The 21,011-nt window shown below is 41.3% G+C and overlaps 1 protein-coding gene across 2 annotated transcripts in view; it reads left to right on the top strand.

The window, feature by feature from the left end:
* Positions 1 to 21,011, top strand: part of FAT3 (FAT atypical cadherin 3) — a 560,699-nt gene that overhangs the window by 332,251 nt on the left and 207,437 nt on the right. For both annotated transcript variants that reach the window (XM_060017235.1, XM_060017234.1), the window contains exon 3: positions 17,032 to 17,093. In XM_060017235.1, coding sequence (XP_059873218.1) covers positions 17,032 to 17,093 — 62 coding nt within the window. The remainder of the gene's footprint in view (positions 1 to 17,031; positions 17,094 to 21,011) is intronic.

The raw sequence follows: 21,011 nt of genomic DNA, 5'->3' as shown, positions 1-21,011 counted from the left end.
CTCAGGTACTTGCTTGCAACTTCGTCTTGGTCCCTTTTTTCTGAGTCTGACAGAAGTAGAGAGAGAACTTTGCCCATCGTCACCTACAGTGCTGTAAAAACACTTCCATGTTAAAAGTTAAAAGAGCACCTTGCAGAGCTGACTGATTGAATGCTTGTAAGAAAAAAGGTCTTATTTTCTTTCCATTTCCAACAATAAATAATACAAAATTCCAAGGTTTCCCCTAAGGTGTCCTGAAGTAACTTTGAAACAGGACTGGGGTCCTTCTTGTCTGTGTGCTTTTGTTACCGAGTCCAAACTTGTACTGCTCACCACACAACAGGCGAATAAATTGAGAGACAATGTGTTGGGGCAAGGAATAGCAGCTTTATTCAGAAAGCTAGCAGACCAAGAAGATGGTGGACTAGTGTCCCAAAGAACCATCTTACCAGAGTTAGAAGTCAGGCTTCTTTTATACTAAAAGGGGAGAGGGTGTGGTTGATTGCTGCAAACTTCTTGGTGTCAGAATCCTTTGTTCTTGCATCTGTGCACGTAGGTCAGGTCACAACTTTCCTATAAACCCCCAACAAGACAAATGTTGTTCTCCATTCTGCAACTTTTTACCTCTATATGAATGGAAAAGTGTTATGCCTTTAAAGATCAGAGCCTTGAGAATGGGCTATCCTGTATATTTCAGGCTATAGGCAACATTCTTACCTTGTAGCAAAAGCAATAGAATACAAAGGTTAAAGTAAACAGATTCAATATGGAGTCAGATTTGTTCTTCCCTACTGCACTTTTCCTGTCCCATCAGAATACTGTGAAAGGTCCTCTCTTCCGTGTCTAGCTGGCAAACTGCTGTTTCAACCAAGAGAAGTCATCATGGGAAGGCTTCCCTTGCACTCTCAGGTGAGATCAAGGCTGACCCCTCTGTGCCCCTGTGTTACCTTTCTTCAACAGTTTAGCTATAATTATCTATCCACCGCCAGTACTGTCAGCGTTCTCTGAAGGCAAGTACCCCAGTGGTGCCAAGCCAACACTCGGGCTCAAACTGTAGTCCATGTTATATTAAAAATTCAGAGCCTAGAATGGCTGATGAGACACTACAATGCGTCCTGCCCTCTGTCCTGTCTGCTGCTCTGGTTTTTTAATGCAGAACCTTCCAGCAATTTTCTTTTCCATGGGAAAAATGAAACCCATTAATATAATTTCAAACCTTAGTCTAGCTTGAGTTCCAGGTCTTCTAGTGCCAGGGCACCAATGTGACTCACAAGAATGAAAACTGCGGCAAAATTAAATAATCTTGTTGAATGGGTGCTAAACTGGGCGCCAGTTCCATCACGTGTAGCATCGACACGTACAAGTACTAATTATCCACTAATTACAACCACAGCAGAATTGAGCTCATTTTCACTGAGAAAGAAGGACTGACACTGTTTTGAATGGTTTAAAAATCCACTCTCAGACTCTGTATGCACAGCCATTTGTTCGGAAGATACTGAATTACTCAGAATGCCAGCAAAGATGATGATATTTTAACATGGGTGGTGTTTTTATTTGGCTTGCTGGTTTTTTATATGGGTACGTCTTGTGTACACACCCAGTACAAACTGTTAGCCCCAGGGCTTCCCTGGTGGTGCAATGGTTGAGAGTCCGCCTGCCGATGCAGGGGACACGGGTTCGTGCCCCGGTCTGGGAAGATCCCACATGCCGCGGAGTGGCTGGGACCGTGAGGCATGGCCGCTGAGCCTGCGCGTCCGGAGCCTGTGCTCCGCAACGGGAGAGGCCACAACAGTGAGAGGCCCGCATACCGCAAAAGAAAAAAAAAGTAAAGGCAAAAGAGGAATAAAATACATGTTAGAAAGAGTAATGAAAAACTCATTAGCATTGGCAATCTGCCATTTCCCCCCCTTAACCTCAATTAGCCACACAGACTGCAGACTCTGACATAGATACCAAAAAACATGGCTTTATGAACTTGTAACATTGTATGGTAAAAATCCAAAATACTAATTATCACAGCATATAATTCCATTTAGAATTTATTTGGAAGCTTTTTCCAAAAGGCATGGAAGCTTTGCAAGCCACAATATAAATGCTGAGTGATCATTCCCATGAATGTGGACCATTACCTGCTTTGGGTGGTGCTACACACACCTATGTTCACACACACTTCCATACACATTTTCAGTAGCATAGTTTATTCATCCAATAGGCTAATATTTATTGATCACCATCCATATGCCAGGAACTTTGAAAGATATACAGATAAGCCTAGGCTCTTAAAAGATATTCCTTTAACAAACATTAGATGAGTAAAAATACAATGGCCTGGAGAAGCCACAGTCTATTGAAGAAAACAAACACGCAAACAAAATACAAAGTGATAAAGCTATAATGGAATTGTTCATAAATTTTTCTACAAAAGAGTAGAGGGAGTATACAACTCCTCCCTGAATTGATAAAGCATTTTTCTCAAGGAGTTAGAAAGGATTCTAATTCCGCCTTTATTTCCACTTATATTTATAAAGGAAAAAATAGCATATGTTATTCATAGTAAAGAAGAAGTTAATTGCTTCCCCATTAAATCATTGCTATGTTGCAGAGGAAGAAACTGAGGCACACAACATTTTTAAAGGCACACAACATTCTAAAAGGCTTGACAAAGTCGTTGCATTCATTGATGAATGATTAAGCACAAATTTCATCATTCTTGCAAGAGATGGTAGTCTTCCCAAAGAAGAGAAGGACCGTGGAATTCCATTAATTCAGACTCTCATTGAGGAGGATTTAACAGAAGTTGAAAATGCAGATTCTAGAATATTTCAGGAAACACACGTTTCCTGCTTTCAAATAAACACAGAAGGTTAATGCTAGTGTTAACAAAATGTTGCCAAACAAAAGACCTGCTTGGATGGACTCTAATGAATAGTTACGTGGGCCATTTGCAATTAGAACATCAAAATGGGGGTTCTTAAAGTGCTTTGCAAATGGTTTGTCTGGAGTCCATTAAATATTCCCCTGAGAACTTTCCACCCTATTAATTTACCTAGGTAGTACAAAGGTAAACTTCAACCAGCCACAGACCTATTACAAATTCTCAGATAGGTAGAATGAAAAGTAATAAGGTTTAGGTAGAATGAAAAGTAATAAGGTATAACAGTGTATATAAAAATTTAGGACAAAAGAAAAGGATTGACTTATGTGAAAATTAACTGGAAAATGTGTGATATCTAAAAAAAAAGAGTGTTGTCAGTCTTCTGATAACTTTCAAAGCTCTCCATAACAAGTGATGTTTTTCCCAGATGTTTTTAATTGGGTTTCAAAACATGGCTCTTACCTAAGACCTCATAGAGCAGAGATGATCGTAAAGGATTGCACACCTACAAAGCACGTGTGTGTTTTCAAGACTCTGCACGTCCTCTGAGTAATTTGCACTTTAACCGTCTTCCTGATTTTATCTGTCATGTGAAAACAGATGTAGAGACGTTATTTGCAGTGAAATCATTTCTAAGGGGAGTGCAGTGGTGGCTTTCACACCTCTGGAGTGTGGCAGGAATTAATGAACTTTACAGCGTTCATTTGAATAAGCAGAAGGAAACTTCAGCTTTTAGCTGTTTGGTTATTACATTTTTTAGACATTGTCAGAGGTGAACAATCTAGAGACAATAAGGTGTTCCTTTAAAATGTGATCAGAAATAGCATCCCAGTGCTCTTCAGGTTTTTAATACAAATTAAAGGTAATGCACTGCCTTTTATAGATGCTGTTTCTATTTTTCAAAACAGCATCTGCTAAGTGCAAGGCACCATGCTAAGTACTTCATATGGATCACTTTTAACCAAAAGCCTATGAGGGAGTTATTACTATCCCCACGTCAGACATGACAAGACTGAGATCAGAGAAGTGATGTAACTTGTCCTTGGTCACACAGCTAAGAAATAGCAGAGCCAAGATTTAAACCTAGATTTACCTTTTTCATTAACCTTCTGTCTCATGATTCTTAGCTACAGATTTGACATTTTAACTTCTTCCAACTTCTCTGTTAGAATCTTATTCACCATTAAAAACCAGGACAAATTCAACTTATTCCCTCATCTTTTCTAGTTGCACAATTCTGCAGTAATCCTTCTTCAGGGCACCCAGAGTTGTCCAGGGTGTTTTGCTCACACCTAGTATCATAGTTATTTGCGTACATGTCTGTTTCCCTTACTGGATTGTTAGTTTCATGAGGGCAAATGTGGGGACTTACTCTTGTATCCTCTTGGCTCTTCCCACGGTGTCTCAAGTAAAAATATGCTTTTGTGGGAGAGAGGTAGCATCACCACGGAGGTGGGGTTTAACCTCTGCTATGAGGATCCTGAGGGCCAGAAGATGCTAGGAAACGTGTAACACAATATAAGAAAGTGTGCCAGGGTGAAGATGGAAAACTGTAGCTGAGGTAATCCAGTGTATTAGGGGAAGACACCAGGCCTGTAGCAGATGTGAAGTCAGAACAGATCTGGCAAACATAGTTTAGTCCTCTTCTTGGAGGGTTCAGCATAGAACCTTGCAGAATTCATAGGAAGATATGCAGGGGTCCATGTGCCAGGTGTCTCACTTTACTGGCCTTTAAATTATCTTATATTATAAAATTGAGTGTTGTTCATTGTGGAGAAACTAGACCATTTAGATAAGCCAGAAAAACTAATTACCATAACCCCAGCACCTATTGGTAACGACTGCATGCATATACAGTGATTCTCACCCCTGGCTTACTGTTACAACCATCCAGAGCTTTTTAAAAATCCCTGTACCTGGGCCCCCATCCATACCAAATAATTCAGAATGTCTGGATGTGGGACCCTGGCATCAGTATTTTTTAAAGCTCCCCAGGTGATTCCAGTGCACAGCCAAGTTTGCACAGCAATGGTCTAGAGTCAGGCTTCTCAAAATTTAGCATAGGTACAAATCACCGAGGTATGGGAGGAGCCTGCAGTTCTGCATTTCTGACTTAGCTCCCAGGTGATTCTGATGCTGCGAAGCCACGTCACACTTTGAGAAATAAGAATATACACTCACCTCTCAATAAAATTTAACAATGCACGGATGAAGGATTTCTTATTAATATATCTTTGAACAAGTTATTTAAACTGTGAGCATTGGTTTCCTTATCTGTCAGATGACAGGGTAAGAAGTAGAAAGTTTACAATTTTTTTTGCCCCAATGTTCAGACCCATGTGAGGGGAATCTCAAGATGGGAAGGAAGCAAGATTAGACCGTTGAACACATATGATACTCCAGGCATTATTCTTGGAACTAACAATAAGAGCAACATTTTTGAGCATTTAATATGTCCCAGGAACCAAGCCAAGCATTTAAAATTGATTATTTAATTTAATAAGCCTCATTTTACTTAAAGAAGCTAAATAACTCACTGAAGAACAGGAAGTTGCCTAGGGCTGGTAACGGGGATGTGAAGTCAGGCAGTCTGATGTCACAGCCTAAGTACTGTTTACTTGATGGTACATGATGGTGGTTCATGGTGCCTCTCAGGCTAGATAATCTTTAAAACCCATCCATATAGTATAATTTAGATTGCCAGCCACTTCTTCCTTATTTTGATCATCCAATATTCAGAATTCTGTAAAAAAATATATCTTGGCAGAAAGAGAAATGGGGAGACGTGCGCCATATTGCACATCTGAGCACACACATCAGTGGTATGTTAATGGCACCTAAAATGGCATCATTTCTTGCGACATCCCTAATATTGGTTCACCATCTGTAGCTTAATTTCTCTGAAGAAATCCAATATGGCATTCAAGGTTTAGCTAAATCGCCTAGAGACTTCTTCAGGTGCACAAATACTTCTTCATCTAGGCTGAATTAGAAGGCAGAGCCGGAGGGCTGTGTGAGACTGGGAGGGAGAGAGCCATGAGGATTGGTGATGAGGCGAGGAATTGAGGGAAGAACAGATGGGACTGGTAAGTATCCAGGTATTCTGGCAAAATGAGACTCGTACACAGCATCTCTGGTCCTAAGTGTATGTGTGTGTACATGTACATGTGTGTGTGGGGGGGGGTGCGTGTGGCAGGATCACCTTGTATGAGAGAGAATTACTCAGAGGAGATGGCTTTTGGAAATATTCTCCACCATACATCCTCAGCATTACCCCTCCCTTGTTAGCCACTATCCTATCCTTCACTCTAATGACAGGTTGCCTTGACCCAGATCCCCCAATCGATTTCATCTGTAATGAGTAGCACAGTGAGGGAGCGGGATTTGCCTGAACCTCAGAACTCTCCCTCCAGGCTGCAGGCAAGTCCATCTGTCATCCAGGCCTGAAGGGAAGGTGCAAGGTATGAGCCAGCATGAACACTTTTCCTTTACAAGCTGGCTTTTCCCCTTTGCTACCTGTAGTACCTACAGAATACTGTATCCAAAGGGGAAAGTGTTTCTGGCAGGAGAGAACTGCCTGCGATTTCCCTACTGCTAAGGCAGAATTGGGAAATTCTATCCATTGGCTGGCAAAGAAAAATAAGTGAAAGTTACCTGTGACAGAAAACCAACAACTATGAATCATGTTTGACTCACGAGGTCTTTCATACTTCGGTTTAAGATGCATTCTCACTTATACAGCTTTAAAACTTCTATCAGCATCTTGGAAATCACTATTTACAAAGAAAAGTCCAAGTTGCAGGCTTAGAATTCCATCGATGATTTCTCCTGTCAGATTTTCTTTTTTTTAAATTTTTTTTATTTTATTTTATTTTTTGGCTGCATCGGGTCTTAGTTGCAGCACGTGAGATCTTTGTTAAGGCATGTGGGATCTTTCGTTGCGGCACAGCATGGGCTTCTCTCTAGTTGTGGCACGTGGGTTTTCTCTCTCTTGTTGAGGCACACAAGCTCAGTAGCTGTGGCGCGAGGGCTTAGTTGTCCCGCTTCATGTGGGATCTTAGTTCCCTGACCAGGGATCACACCTGCATCCCCTACATTGGAAGGTGGATTCTTTACCACTGGACCACCAAGGAAGTCCCCAGATTTTCTGAAGGAAATTTAATAGCAGCACTGTGTGCCCAATTGAGCAACTCCAAATCTTTACATCCGATGAAACAGCCCTTACTTAAGAAGAATGCCTGATGGGGCCAGTTCCCAGAATCCTTTTTTTAACCCCTCTCATATGTATATGTTTTTTCCTTCTGGTTTTTCTTTTGAAAGAAACATCATGTAGTCCAAACAAACATTATTTAGTCTTTTTTTAAGCAAACCTGATATGTGTTTTCACCTCAACTTTAATTTTTTTCTACAACCTGAAACTTCCATGTACTGTGTCCATTTCATTCTCTTTGACTTAATTCAGTGCACAGTCTGATGTCCATCTGTAAATACTATAGGGAATATTTTAAGCCTTCCTAATAGGCTGAAATGAGAGGTAGAAAAAGACTTTCTCTTACGGAGTCCAAGCTCTTACTGCTTGCCACATGATAGGCCAATAAATCGAGAGATGAATTGTTGGGGCAAGGAATAGTGACTTTATTTGGATAGTCAGCAGACCGAAAAGATGGTGGACTAGTGTCCCAAAGAACCAACTTACCTGATCAGCCTTCTTTTATTCTAAAAGGGGAAGGGGTGTGGCTGGTTGTTGCAAACTACTTGGTGCAGGAATCCTTTGTTCTCGCAGCTGTCCACATCTAGTCACAATATTCCTATAAACCTCCAACAAGACAATTCTTATTTTCTTTTCTGCAACTTTTTAATCTCTATATGAATGGAAAAGTGTTATGCCTTTAAAGGTCAGAGCCTTGAGAATGGGCTATCATATATATTTCCGGTTATAGGCAACATTCTTTTACCCAGATGCAGAGCCCTAGAGCTAAAGGAATAGATCCAGTATGGAGTCAGGTTTGTTCTTCTCTGTTACATTTCTAGAAGTTAGAATCTTGTGGAAGAGACAATAAACCTGAGAATAACAACAGTGTTGTTTTTTTTTCCTACTTAAAAACATACATTCATAGTTAACTGATGTTTTTATTTTGCTCCTTTTAGAAATATGCATATGAGTGCTTAAGTGTTGATTTTGTGGATAAATAAAAACCAGAACACAGCCCCTCTTGTTCCTGCCTGGGTGACCCTCCCATGTCCTGCACAGCTGGACTCAGGTCCATAACAGAAAGTGGGGTCCAGTGAGGGAGCAGGAAAGGAAGAAGAAGAATGATCGCCTTGTAATGTTTCTATATTACTATAGACTCTTCACATCTAGAAGAGACTTCAGGGTATTCCTAGATGAGGAAACAGGTCTAGAAAAAAAAAAGATGTGATGGCTCAAATCTCATAGCCAGTTACTGACCAAGGTGAAACTGAGACGCAGGTCTCCTGGCTCCTACGCAGGTGGCTTTGCCATGGCTCTGTATCCTTTTCTGCTAGGAACATATTGGAGAAGTTTCAGAGTTAGAGTCCCTGAGTTTGAATAATGGCTCAGTCATAGCTGACCTTGAGCAAGTTATTTCCCTCAGTTTCCTACTCTGAACGGAGTCAAAATAGTTGCTGTGTCTCTGAACTCTTGTGAGATTAAATGAGGTCACATATGCAAACTGTTTAGTATAGTGTTTGGTACATAGTACTCAGTAAATGTTGTATACTACTGTATTATTTTTTGCCCACCTTTCCTCATAAATTAGATAGAAACCAGGATGTTGGAGAACCATAGAATGGGCAAGTAGCCCCTGTATCTAACATTAAAGATTGAAATCTTTAACTAGCCACTGAAAAATTAAAAAATAAGACTATCAGGAACTGTTCTAATGATCTCCAACTATCAGCACAGAAGAGGTTGTCCAAAAGTTGGGAAAACATTAAAATTATTCAAAGAATGGATGAAAGCATTCAGGTAACTTTAACTCCCATGCTTTGGGGCCATTGTGGCCATTCTGTATAAAACAATATCAGACTTCCCTGGTGGCACAGTGTTTAAGAATCCACCTGCTGATACAAAATTAATGCACAGAAATCTCTTGCATTCCCATACAATAATGATGAAAAATCTGAAAGAGAAATTAAGGAAACACTCCCATTTATCATTACAACAAACCTGCCAAAGGAAACAAGATACCTGTATGCAGAAAACTATAAGACACTGATGAAAGAAATTAAAGATGATACAAACAGATGGAGAGAAATACCATGTTCTTGGATTGGAAGAATCAACGCTGTGAAAATGACTATAATACCAAAAGCAATCTACAGATTCAGTGCAATCCCTATCAAACTACCAGTGGCATTTTTCACAGAACTAGAACAAAAAAATTCACAATTTGTATGGAAACCCAAAAGACCCTGAATAGGCAAAGCAATCTTGAGAAAGAAAAACGGAGCTGGAGAAATCAGGCTCCCTGAATTCAGACTATGCTACAAAGCTACAATAATCAAGACAGTATGGTACGGGCCCAAAAATAGAAATATAGATCAATGGAACAGGATAGAAAGCCCAGAGATAAACCCATGCACATATGGTCATCTTATCTTTGATAAAGGAGGCAAGAATTTACAGTGGAGAAAAGACAGCCTCTTCAATTATTGGTGCTGGGAAAACTGGACAGCTACATGTAAAAGAATGAAATTAGAACACTCCCTAACACTGTATACAGAAATAAACTCAAAATGGATTAAAGACCTAAATTTAAGGCCAGACACTATCAAACTCTTAGAGGAAAATATGTGCAGAACACTCTATGACATAAATCACAGCAAGATCTTTTTTGACCCACCTCCTAGAGAAATGGAAATAAAAACAAAAATAAACATATGGGACCTAAGGAAACTTAAAAACTTTTGCACAACAAAGGAAACTATAAATGAGATGAAAAGACAACCCTCAGAATGGGAGAAAATATTTGCAAATGAAGCAACTGACAAAGGATTAATCTCCAAAATATATAAGCAGCTCATGCAGCTCAATATCAAAAAAAACAAACAACCCAATCCAAAAATGGGCAGAAGACCTAAATAGACATTTCTCCAAAGAAGATATACACAGATTGCCAACAAACACATGAAAGGATGCTCAACATCACTAATCATTAGAGGAGTGCAAATCAAAATTACAATGAGGTATCACATCACACCGGTCCGAATGGCCATCATCAAAAAATCTACAAACAATAAATGCTGGAGAGGGTGTGGAGAAAAGGGAATCCTCTTGCACTCTTGGTGGGAATGTAAATTGATACAGCCACTATGGAGAACAGTATGGAGGTTCCTTAAAAAACTAAAAATAGAACTACCATATGACCCAGCAATCCCACTACTGGGCATATACCCTGAGAAAACCATAATTCAAAAAGAGTCATGTACCGCAATGTTCATTGCAGCACTATTTATAATAGCCAGGACATAGAAGCAACCTAAGTGTCTATTGACAGATGAATGGATAAAGAAGATGTGGCACATATATACAATGGAATATTACTCAGACATAAAAAGAAACAAAACTGAACTATTTGGAGAGAGGTGGATGGACCTAGAGTTTGTCATACAGAGTGAAGTAAGTCAGAAAGAGAAAAACAAATACCATACGCTAACACATATATATGGAATCTAAAAAAAGATGGTTCTGATGAACCTAGGAGCAGGACAGGAATAAAGATGTGGACGTAGAGAATGGACTTGAGGACATGGGGAGGGGGAAGTGTAATCTGGGACGAAGTGAGAGAGTAGCATTGACATATATACACTACCAAATGTAAAATAGATAGCTAGTGGGCAGCAGCTGCATAACACAGGGAGATCAGATAGTTCCTTTGTGACCACCTAGTGGGGTGGGATAGGGAGGGTGGGAGGGAAACGCAAGAGGGAGGGGATATGGGGATATATGTATACATATAGCTGATTCACTTTTTTATGCAGCAGAAACTAACACAACATTGTAAAGCAATTATACTCCAATAAAGATGTTAAAAAACAAAAAAGAATCTACCTGCCAGTGCAGGGAACATGGGTTCAAGCCCTGGTCTGGGATGATCCCACATGCCTTGGAGCAACTAAGACTATGCACCACAGCTACTGAGCCTGCGCTCTAGAGCCTGGGAGCCACAACTACTGAGGCCACGTGCCACAACTACTGGAGCCCGCATGCCTAGAGCCCGTGCTCTGCAACAAGAGAAACCACCACAATGAGAAGCCTGCGCACCAGAACGAAGACCCAACACAGCCAAAAATAAATAAATAAATACATTTATTTTTTTAAAAAAAGAAGAAAAGAAAACAATATTGAGCGTTCTGAGAGACTGCATCCATGTCACCCTGATTCAAACAAGTTTTGCTTGATACCCTCAATGTACCAGTTTCTATATTAAATGCCAGGGACATGAGATGAATAAGATCTATTAACTACGTTTACTTACATCCTGTTAGGGAAAATTGACTCTTTAACAAATAATTAGAGCCAAATATTGGGTGCTCTACTAGTAGTACTGTTGTATTCAACAAACATAATGGGCACTGATTGAGGTTCCTGAGCTCAACTGGTGAACCACCCAAAGCCTTCCTGAAACTGTGGTCTAGAAAAAGATCCAAACAATAGATGAGTTACTTACCACATGCTAGAGGAGGAAAGGTCAGAGAAGGCTTTGCAGATAGGTGACATTTGAACTATCTGGAAGGATGGTGAGAGGGTTTACCAGATAGCCAGGGTAGGCATGGAGAAATGGTAAGCAGACGAAATTGAATATGAAAAAAGACAGAGAGTAAGCACTAATTGTAGCTCACAGGGCTGATACTCCATTTGTATTTGTAATACCAAACTCAGTTTCCAACAGTCCTGGAAAATTCTGCTGAAACAGCTAAGACCTACACTGCTTCAAGCAGTACTTAAGGGAAATGTCAATGTCATGGCAATAGATTACACAGCTGAGACCCAGGACACCCACAGGCCGGAAAAGCAGGGGAAATATGTCATCCTTACAAGTATCACTTCTCTGACCATAACTACATAGAACATTTTAAGTTCTTTTTGGAAAAGGCAGCCATGTTTTCATGCTCAGACTGTTTATCAGAAAGGTCGTTAGATTCCCCCATTTCCACAGCAAAAAAAATCAAAAACAGTCCTTTTTAAAGTAATTGCACGGTTCCAGCCATATGCTCTCCCGTCCTCTTTAAAGCGTATCATTCACTTAGGACTGGCGTAATTCCCCTCCTAAATTGGAGGTTTGCATATGTAATTATATCAAATGATGTGTTTGTTTATATCTCCAAACCACATTCAAAAGCTTGCCTATGATTTATCTTTGAAATTCGATTTCATCATGTCAGTCCCCAACTTACTGTGCCCAATGGGTCTACAGTTACATGTGTGATGTATACGCCTCTCTCTTGCAGAAATTACAGGATAAGGGTGCCTTCTACAATGATGAATCAGAGCAGTTGAAGAGGGAGATTGATCTGTTACAGTTTCTGCCCTGTTCTAAGACCCAACTGCATTCAGCTACAACAAAGTTGTTTAGAAAGGAAGAGGCAGCTTTGGCAATTTTGACTAATTCCTCTGGACTGGGAGGAATGGCTCACTTCATTGCTGTCTGACTGTAAAACATACCGTGCAGCTACAGCTCCATAGCTCATCCTAAGTACGCAACTTTAGAAGGAAGAAAGCTTTTGCCCCTTCTTAGTTTAGCTGGCTGTGTCTTGACAACAAGGTTTATTTTCAGTGCAAATAACTACCAGTTGTGACTTTAACCCAAAATGTACCTTTCATTATTTTTATGTTCTAGATTCCCCATGGACAAACCTGATGGCTCTATTCATTCCAGCCCCTCTTCCTACCAGATTCCTAAACTAACTCATTCATTCATTCACTCAATCATTTAAGTATTTTTTAATTTATTTTTTATTTGAAGTGTAGTTGATGTTGAATATTATATAAGTTACAGGTGTACAATATAGTGATTCTCAAATTTTAAAGGTTATACTCCAGTTATAGTTATTATAAAAGATTGACTATATTCCCCGTGTTGTATAATACATCTTTGTAGTTTATTTTTTACCTAATAGTTTGTACCTCTGAATCCCCTACCCCTATATTGCCCCTCCCTGCTCCCCTCTCCCCACTGGTAACCACTAGTTTGTTCTCTATATCTACGAGTCTGCTTCTTTTTTGTTATATTCACTAGTTCGTTGTATTTTTTAGATTCCACATGTAAGAGATATCGTACAGTGTTTGTCTTTCTTTGCCTGGCTTATTTCACTTAGTCATTCAACCGTTTAAGTGTTTTTTGTTTGGTTTTGTTTGTTTGTTTTGCGGTACGCGGGCCTCTCACTGTTGCGGCCTCTTCCGTTGCGAAGCACAGGCTCCGGACGCGCAGGCTCAGCGGCCATGGCTCACGGGCCCAGCCGCTCTGCGGCATGTGGGATCTTCCCAGATCGGGTCACAAACCCGTGTCCCCTGCATCGGCAGGCGGACTCTCAACCACTGCGCCACCAGGGAAGCCCTGATTTTCACTTTTGACGTAGATTTTTTTCCTCTGCCTTTTACTTTAGATCTGTGAAAATAAAGGTGATAGAAACCCAGAGAAATGCAGAGGTTTCCTTGCCTTTCCTCCACAAACAGAAACTCCTTGGCTTTCTCACAGCTCCAGGTTCACTGTTTATGTTGTTTCAGACTTTTCAGGAAGCCTGTCTTCTTCCCTGTTGACTGATAAATAGGTGAAAAGCACATCCTGGGGGAGGTAGGCAGATGGAAGGGAGCCACACTGCTCTCCCACCTATACCTGGGCATTGTGAAAAGAAGTGGCTTTCCTAAAGAATTACCCTCAGGATAATCGGGAGAGGAAGCTGACCTCCTTCCTGAGCACCGTCATACCACAGTGGGCTGTGGCTGCATGACCTGGGCAAGGAGGACCTGAAATGACACGAGATCCTACAGGGGGTGGGGAGTGCAGACAGAGGGCAAAAGGGTTCCTGGTCTTTTGTTCTTGGAAGGGCAGCAGGCGAACAAGAGCAGAGGCTGACAGCCCTTTCACCCGTGTGTAGCCTCCATATAACAAGTATTTCTCATTCCCATTGTGACCTCTAACAGAGGATGCCCCCTGAAGAGGTGGTGAGGTCTGTGAAAGCCTCCCACCCCCTTTGGAGAACACACTTACATCTCACTTGGAAAGAGCCACCGTGACATATAATCTTCTGGGATAGCATGGCCTGAAAATGCAGGCATCGGATTTGTGCTTTAGATGCTCCCTGGTGTGACCAAGCTGACCCTTAGTCCATGTGACTCAGAGAGCAGGCTCCTCTTTATTCCTCCTTTATCACCTCAGTGCACCAGTGCATTCACACATCTCCATCCCGCCCTCGCTCACCCTCCCAACACACACACACACACACACACACACTGAGCCCAAGGTCGGATCCAGATGCTAAAGCTTCTCAGGTGTATTTCATTCTTGGATGGGCAGAAAAATTCATGTCAATAAAAGTCATAGTGAGATTCAACAAAGGATAGTGGAATTGCAGAAAGCCTTCTCTTAGAATCAGAGGACCATCTCAAGGTATCACCCCAGGAGATTTAGACACAGTAAATGAGGGATGGAGTGGGGCACAGGATCTCTTTTTGAGTTTCCCGGGAGGTTCTGATGGGTAGCTAGAGAAAGGGAAGTTACCGATTCTCTCCCTTGAAACTCTTGAGAACGGTCTTCTCTCTGTCAACTCTGACAATAGTTCAGAAGTGCCTAGCACTGTGCCATTCACATAGAGGAATTTAGGAAATGGTTTAAATGAATACTAAAGGCACACACTCCCTCCCCATCCACAGATACTCTCCCCACACACAAAATAATACCCTCCAAAACAAACACTTTCTAAGTCTGTCTGTAGCAAAACTGAAGATTAGAATATGAATAATCCATCTTTTCTACAGCAACTTTTGTCAACTGATCCTTAATGAACTTCCTGTTTTGTTTTAGGCCAGGGGCTTAGGTGGACCACAGGGCTTCTGAATCGGAAGGCAGGTGTTTCCCGTGAAGTCACTCTGTCAACCTGTCTGGCGGTAAAATATAGACATATGAGCAAAGGATTGCAGTAAAAGGCCAGGAATGATACTGTGGTGGAGTATACTCATTCTGTTAGTATGTATCAGGTGGACCCTTAACACTGGGAGAGGGGGTCACCTCTCCAACACCTGAGCTAAATTCGAAAAAATCTGTGGATGAGTGGGGCACATTCCAGAAAGCATTCATGGAGAGGCAGATCATTTATGCAATGGGAATGTGGGTTTCCCTCCCGTGGGGAGCGTGGACAGGTGAGAGTGGAGAGGAGTGGGTTTGAAACCACACAGGTCAGATTGGGGCTGGAACCCAATCGCACCTCAGATGGGATTCGAACCCAGCCAAAACTCAGACTGGGACTTGAACTCACGGGCTGGAACTCGAACCCACTGTCTTTTAGTTAAAATCACTCACCTGGGGTCAGGACTTACTAAAACTCAAGCTGTTTATGTCTCTGCACAGAAGGAATTCAGAGAGAGGTGAAGTGATAGGTAAGAAGTAGATTTATTAACATAGGGTGCTTTTGAGGGATATAAGTGGCCCGGCAAGGGAGCTCTGCCCCAAGAACTAAGTGGGAAAGAAGGTGTATTTAGGGAGATACACATTCCATGGACAGAATGCGGTACATTTCAGAAGGCAAGAGTGGCCCGAAATACGGGGTGTTAATTTTTACAGGCTGAGTAATTTCATGGGCTAACAAAGTGGGAGGATTATTCCAACACTTACAGAGAAGGGGTGGGGATTTCCAGAAACTGGGCACCACTCACTATTTGGCCTTTTAAGGTTAGCCTCAGAGCTGTCATAGTGCCTGTGGGTGTGTCATTTAGCTGATACTAATGTATTACAATGAGCATATAATGAGGCTCAAGGTCTACTGGAAGTCTAATCTTCCACCGTCTTGGGCCTAATCGGTTCTAGCCAGTTTTGTTATATCCTCAATGGCTATGTCACTCTTTGAAAGGTTGTGCCCTGCGCCCTTCCCTCCTGTCTCAGGGTCAGCTTGTAAACAGCCATGCCAGCTGCGGTGGGATTTTATTTTGAAGGCCATGTGAAGTCATCTAACCTCTGGTAGTCTTACTCCCACCTGAAAACAAAAACGTGAGCTCCTCAGCAGATTTCGATAAAATACCTTTTCTATATTTCATGTACCTCACCAGCATTGGGAGTGAGCTTATCGTGTGATTTCTCTGTTATCTCATGTCAATCAGCATATGCCATGAAAGGAGCCCAGTCCATGGTGTCTTATCTTCAGGGGCATTGAAGAATCAAAAAATAGAATGTAAATTTGACCTCCTCATTGCCATTTGACAATAATCATAATAAAACTTGCAATAGACAAATTGGGTGTCCTTGACGGTTTTGTCTTCTCCTTCCCTTTTCTTTGCCTTTATACTCAAAGGGGTGATTCATTTATGGGAAATGCCATTCATAGGAAAGATAGATATTTCCCACGTGGAACTTATTTTGTGTAAAGATTTAAACAAATAATACAAAGTGATAAAACTACAGTATATGAGATCTTCTGTATGTGAGATATTATATTTGAAATAATTATGTGTACAAGTAGTTATTACAGAAATAACCTTCTTTGTCAAGTATAACCAAAAAGATTATATAAGCAGAAAAATGTTAAATAAGAAAAGTTCTGTTTTATAGCCTGCCTCTAATCAGCTTCAACAACCTATTAATTGTTCAAGAACTCTTAAAATCTTTAATAAGTTTCCTATGGTAGAATATCAGTCATATGCAAATGAATCATTGAAGTTCCAGAAAAACAATGGTTCTTTAGTGAGGTTTCATATCCCCAAAGTGATGAAAATACCTCATATGTGGTAAGCAGAACTGAGAAACAAATTTTTCAAGTTTTCTTTGTAAATTTTATTTTGTTTGAAGAATAATTCTGAGACCATCTGACTGTCACTAAGGACTGGCCAGTTATACTGTTCCCCATTGCTTTTGCTTTTGCTTTAACTGGACTTGCTTCCCACCCTCAGTAAGCTGCTTGCCCCAGATATTTAAAAGTCAAATATTCTCATTTCTACACAGGTCTGATTACAACAACTTCAAGGAAATTGGATCGAGAACAGCAGGCAGAACATTTTCTGGAGGTAAGCGCCTAGAGGGAGCCGGTATTCATTAAAAGTGACTTTTCCTCAACTGCTTTAACCTTCCACGGGAACTGGAACTTGAATGTGTGTGAACAGTGGGTTGCAAAATGCGGCTGTTTCTCTTGGGCTGGTTGGTTCCGAAGTTGGAGATTTCTGGTGCATTCCTCTGAATGCACTCCTGTGTGCAGAAAGTAGATGGCAGGGTGGGGACTTTGCGTTTCCTGAAAGCAAGCAGATGTATGGACTTTGTGCCCCTTTGTCAATAACTGGAAAAGAAAGTTCAGGAGCAGAGCCCTGTAAGCCATCATGGCCTCAGAGGTAAAAAGAGAGTGGGCCGAAGTGCCGCAGTAAAAGTGAAGTACGTCCTTTGTGAAGAAGTGCTCTGCTCAGCCCCTCGTTTCTTTTCTTGGGAGAGGGATTGAGAGAGAGAAAGCTGCCAGTTGATTCACTGCCTGAGAAGACTGTTTCTGAAACCATGAAATGTGCTCCTATAATTCATGAAGACAAAAACAACAGCAATAAAAACTATAGGAGCATTATTTCTGGAGGAAAAAAGACCAGGGATGAGAAAATAGATATGAAAGAGTCTTGTGGAACATTCTTTCCATACATAGCGAGTATCTTTATTGGGAAGCTTGAAGCCTGGGTAGTATGTATGACGCGGCGATTTAAGTGTGACAGTCTGATACCGAACGGATGACAATGCTTAGGAGGTAGAGCTTTGTTTTATTGTGCCCATGCTGCTAAAATGATTTGTCAGTCCCAAGAACCACTCACTGGAATCCACAGGTCCTATACACACTCACACACTCCTCAGATCTCTTCTGAAATTCCCCTTTAAGTCAGTTCAGCAGTAATGATTTATTTAAAGAACACTGGACTAGGAATCCGTGCCTTGGGTCCTAGGGCTTCCCTGCTATGATTAGGTTGGAGCCTTGGAAGCTGTTTCATTGCCCTGGACTTCAGTGTGGCACATAATTGCTACTCCATATACCTCAAAGGATCTCTGTTAGGATCAAACTTGATATTTTATATCAAAGTATTTTTAAAACTCCTAAAGCACTACACATAATAAAGGATTATTATTATTATGCAGCCTTGTGATAAGCCTTTTAAAACATTGCTACCGTCACAAAAAGATGAAAGACTCCAGGCTGCCGAAAAATAATTATTTTAATTCTTTTTCAAAATCATCCTAATGGGCTACATACCTGGTCCAGAATTAGAGTCGGTTTGCCAGAATAAAAACTCCTTATGTTATATTCATGGGCTTCTTTCCTTTGCAGCAGTGTCCAGACCTCCTGGAGAGGCTATGTTCTCAGGTAGTTGAACCTATTACCTCCCAGCAGGGAAAACAGAGGGTGTCTCATTAACTGGGGGATCTGCCTGAGATCACTTACTGCCTTGTCCCTGGAAAGGTGGTGTTCTGGGGGTGTTTGGGGGCATGCAGAGTGTGACTCTAGGGAAAAGAGGCAAAAGTGTTTTCCGGGCATTTGAATACACTTCCCAAAAGAATCCTAAACAGTTTCACATCGTTTACAGACTTACATGAATACTCACTCAACACTTTGGTCCTTTGGACAACACGGGTGCTCAGTAAAACGTAGTTAGTATCATTGTGGTTTTATTATCATATGGTGTCACAATACCTGAACTCTCCTACAGATTCAGCTTCATCTCCACACTCCAAGACAGACAGTAGCTCCAGGCAACTGCAGGACTGAAGGAGCCACAGGCAGCAACCACTGGACTCAGCCCGTGTCCCCAGGACTGAGCTGTGTCTCAGGGATACAGAATGAACAGGAAGGATGGGGAGACACGTGATCAATGAATACATGCTATCACTTCAGACACAAACTCTCTGAGACCACTCAAAGAAGGTTCCATAATAGTGCTTGAAAATGAGGGGGTGATAGGCAACATTCAATGGGGCGGTTAGGAGGGCCTCTTTGAGGAGGCGACATTTGGTGACATGAAGCCAAGGTTCTGTTGGAGAAACAGAACCCAGACCAGTGTGATTGAGTATAAAGTCAGAGGGCCATAGAGGTGGTAGGAAATAAGTTGGAAAAAGCAAACAGGGCTGTAGTAAGGATTCTGAATTTTCTCCCAAGTGCAGTGGAAAGCCAGTAAGCAGGGTGGGTCGGGGCATGATAAGATTGCAGAGTGAGAGATCACTGGCCCTTCTGAGCAGAATCGGGCTGGGACAGGGCTTCCGTAGCAGGAAGACTGGAAGGCGGGTGCTTTGAGAGGGACCCAGGTGAAAGATGATGGTGACTTGGATGAGGGTCTAATACAAATCCCATCATGATTCTAGCTAGCAAGCAGATATGGGTTTTCTGAAGTTTCCAGGGTAGAGATTTAAAAACCTACAGGTCATCTGAATTACACTAACTCGCCCCCCAGCTCTGCCCCCATGCCAGGATTCCCCATCACAGGTGCTCTTTCATTTGGTAAACTACCCTGCTAAGGTTTTCAAAAACCACTTGAATCTCTATCTCCTACTCTTTCTGTCTCTCCTCCTCTTCTCTCTCTCTCTCTCTCACGTACAGTCTTGCTCTCACTTTCTAAATTGTACAGTTCTTAGCCACATTTTTTTTATATATATATAACATTGCTGTGAGCATTTGAATGGCCTTCATTTCTTTTTTCTGAATGGATCATGGACAGAATATTGCTTTAACTCAGCCCTGCAAAAAAAGTGAGTAAAATAATATCATTCAGAGTGCAGAAGAGAGTTCTCTGCTGTATACAAATTTCTGTAACTGCTGACACATTTTGTGAGTTGTAAGCACTGGGTGTGGGTAATTAACCTCCTGGAAAGCCTTTAATTGCCAAGATAACCCTATGCTCCTTTTAAACTCACATTAACCTTCTGGTTCTATTGCATATCTCTCCTTCCCAATCAAATAAAATGGACTCTTCTTGAAAGGATCCATTTAGAAGCTGACCTGGCAGGTACACTTCTGCATAGGTAGCCAGAAGGACATTAACGATTTGTTTATAGTTTGCTATCCCCATGATGGAAAGCACTTCAATTGTATACTGCGGGTACTCTGCCTGTGCATTAATTTCAGAGACTTAACTTGACTGTGTATGCGCTGTAAGGGTTTTGGAGTCTGTAGAACATTCATCTCAAATCTGTGACTATAAGACGGGATTGTCATTACCAGAATCTAAGGAGCTTGCTAAAGAAACAAGAGCAGCAAAGGACTACAGCAAACTTCACAAGTACAGCTTATATTTCTCTGGTGAATTCTAAGTGTTACTTCTTGCCTAATTTGGAAATCTGTTATGTGAAAATATTGGCCTGATCTTTTCTCCCTACCATGAAGTGCAAAAATATGGAATTTTCAGCTCATTTATTCAAAGTCATATGCATTCCTTGATAGCCAGTTATGATTGCAGTGGAGGTAGAAGGCTAATTCTAGCAAATAGATGCACAAAGTTGAAAATGATGCACAGACTAAACGGTGAATTAACATTTTAGCTTAGTGGTTGTGACTTTAGCCCTGATTACCTCATTAACAGAGAAGGCAGCTGTGAAATAAGGGAATAAATGCACTAACTCTTTCTTATAATCACTTGTATAGATTGTTTCCTCACCTACTAAATTTAATCTCCTTACGGGCATGAAACTTGATTTATCAAGATAGTGCATGGAAGTGGTGTGGGAAAGCATGGATGTTCCATTCAGGCAGGCCTGAGGTTATATGTGGGCACTGCTCACAGAACTTAGACAGGCTCTCAACTCTCTGAACCCCCTTTCCTTCATCTGTAAAGAGCAGATAATGGTTTCTAACATGGGGTTGGTGTAAAGAGCATATGAAATTGTTACCGAGTCCAAGCTCATACTGCTCACTGCATGACAGGCCAATGAATCAAGAGACATGATGTTCCTCCAACAAGACAAATGTTATT

This window comes from Delphinus delphis, chromosome 8, assembly GCF_949987515.2.
Source record: "Delphinus delphis chromosome 8, mDelDel1.2, whole genome shotgun sequence".
Taxonomy (NCBI): Eukaryota; Metazoa; Chordata; class Mammalia; order Artiodactyla; family Delphinidae; genus Delphinus; species Delphinus delphis.
This window is presented reverse-complemented; position numbering and strand designations above follow the sequence as displayed.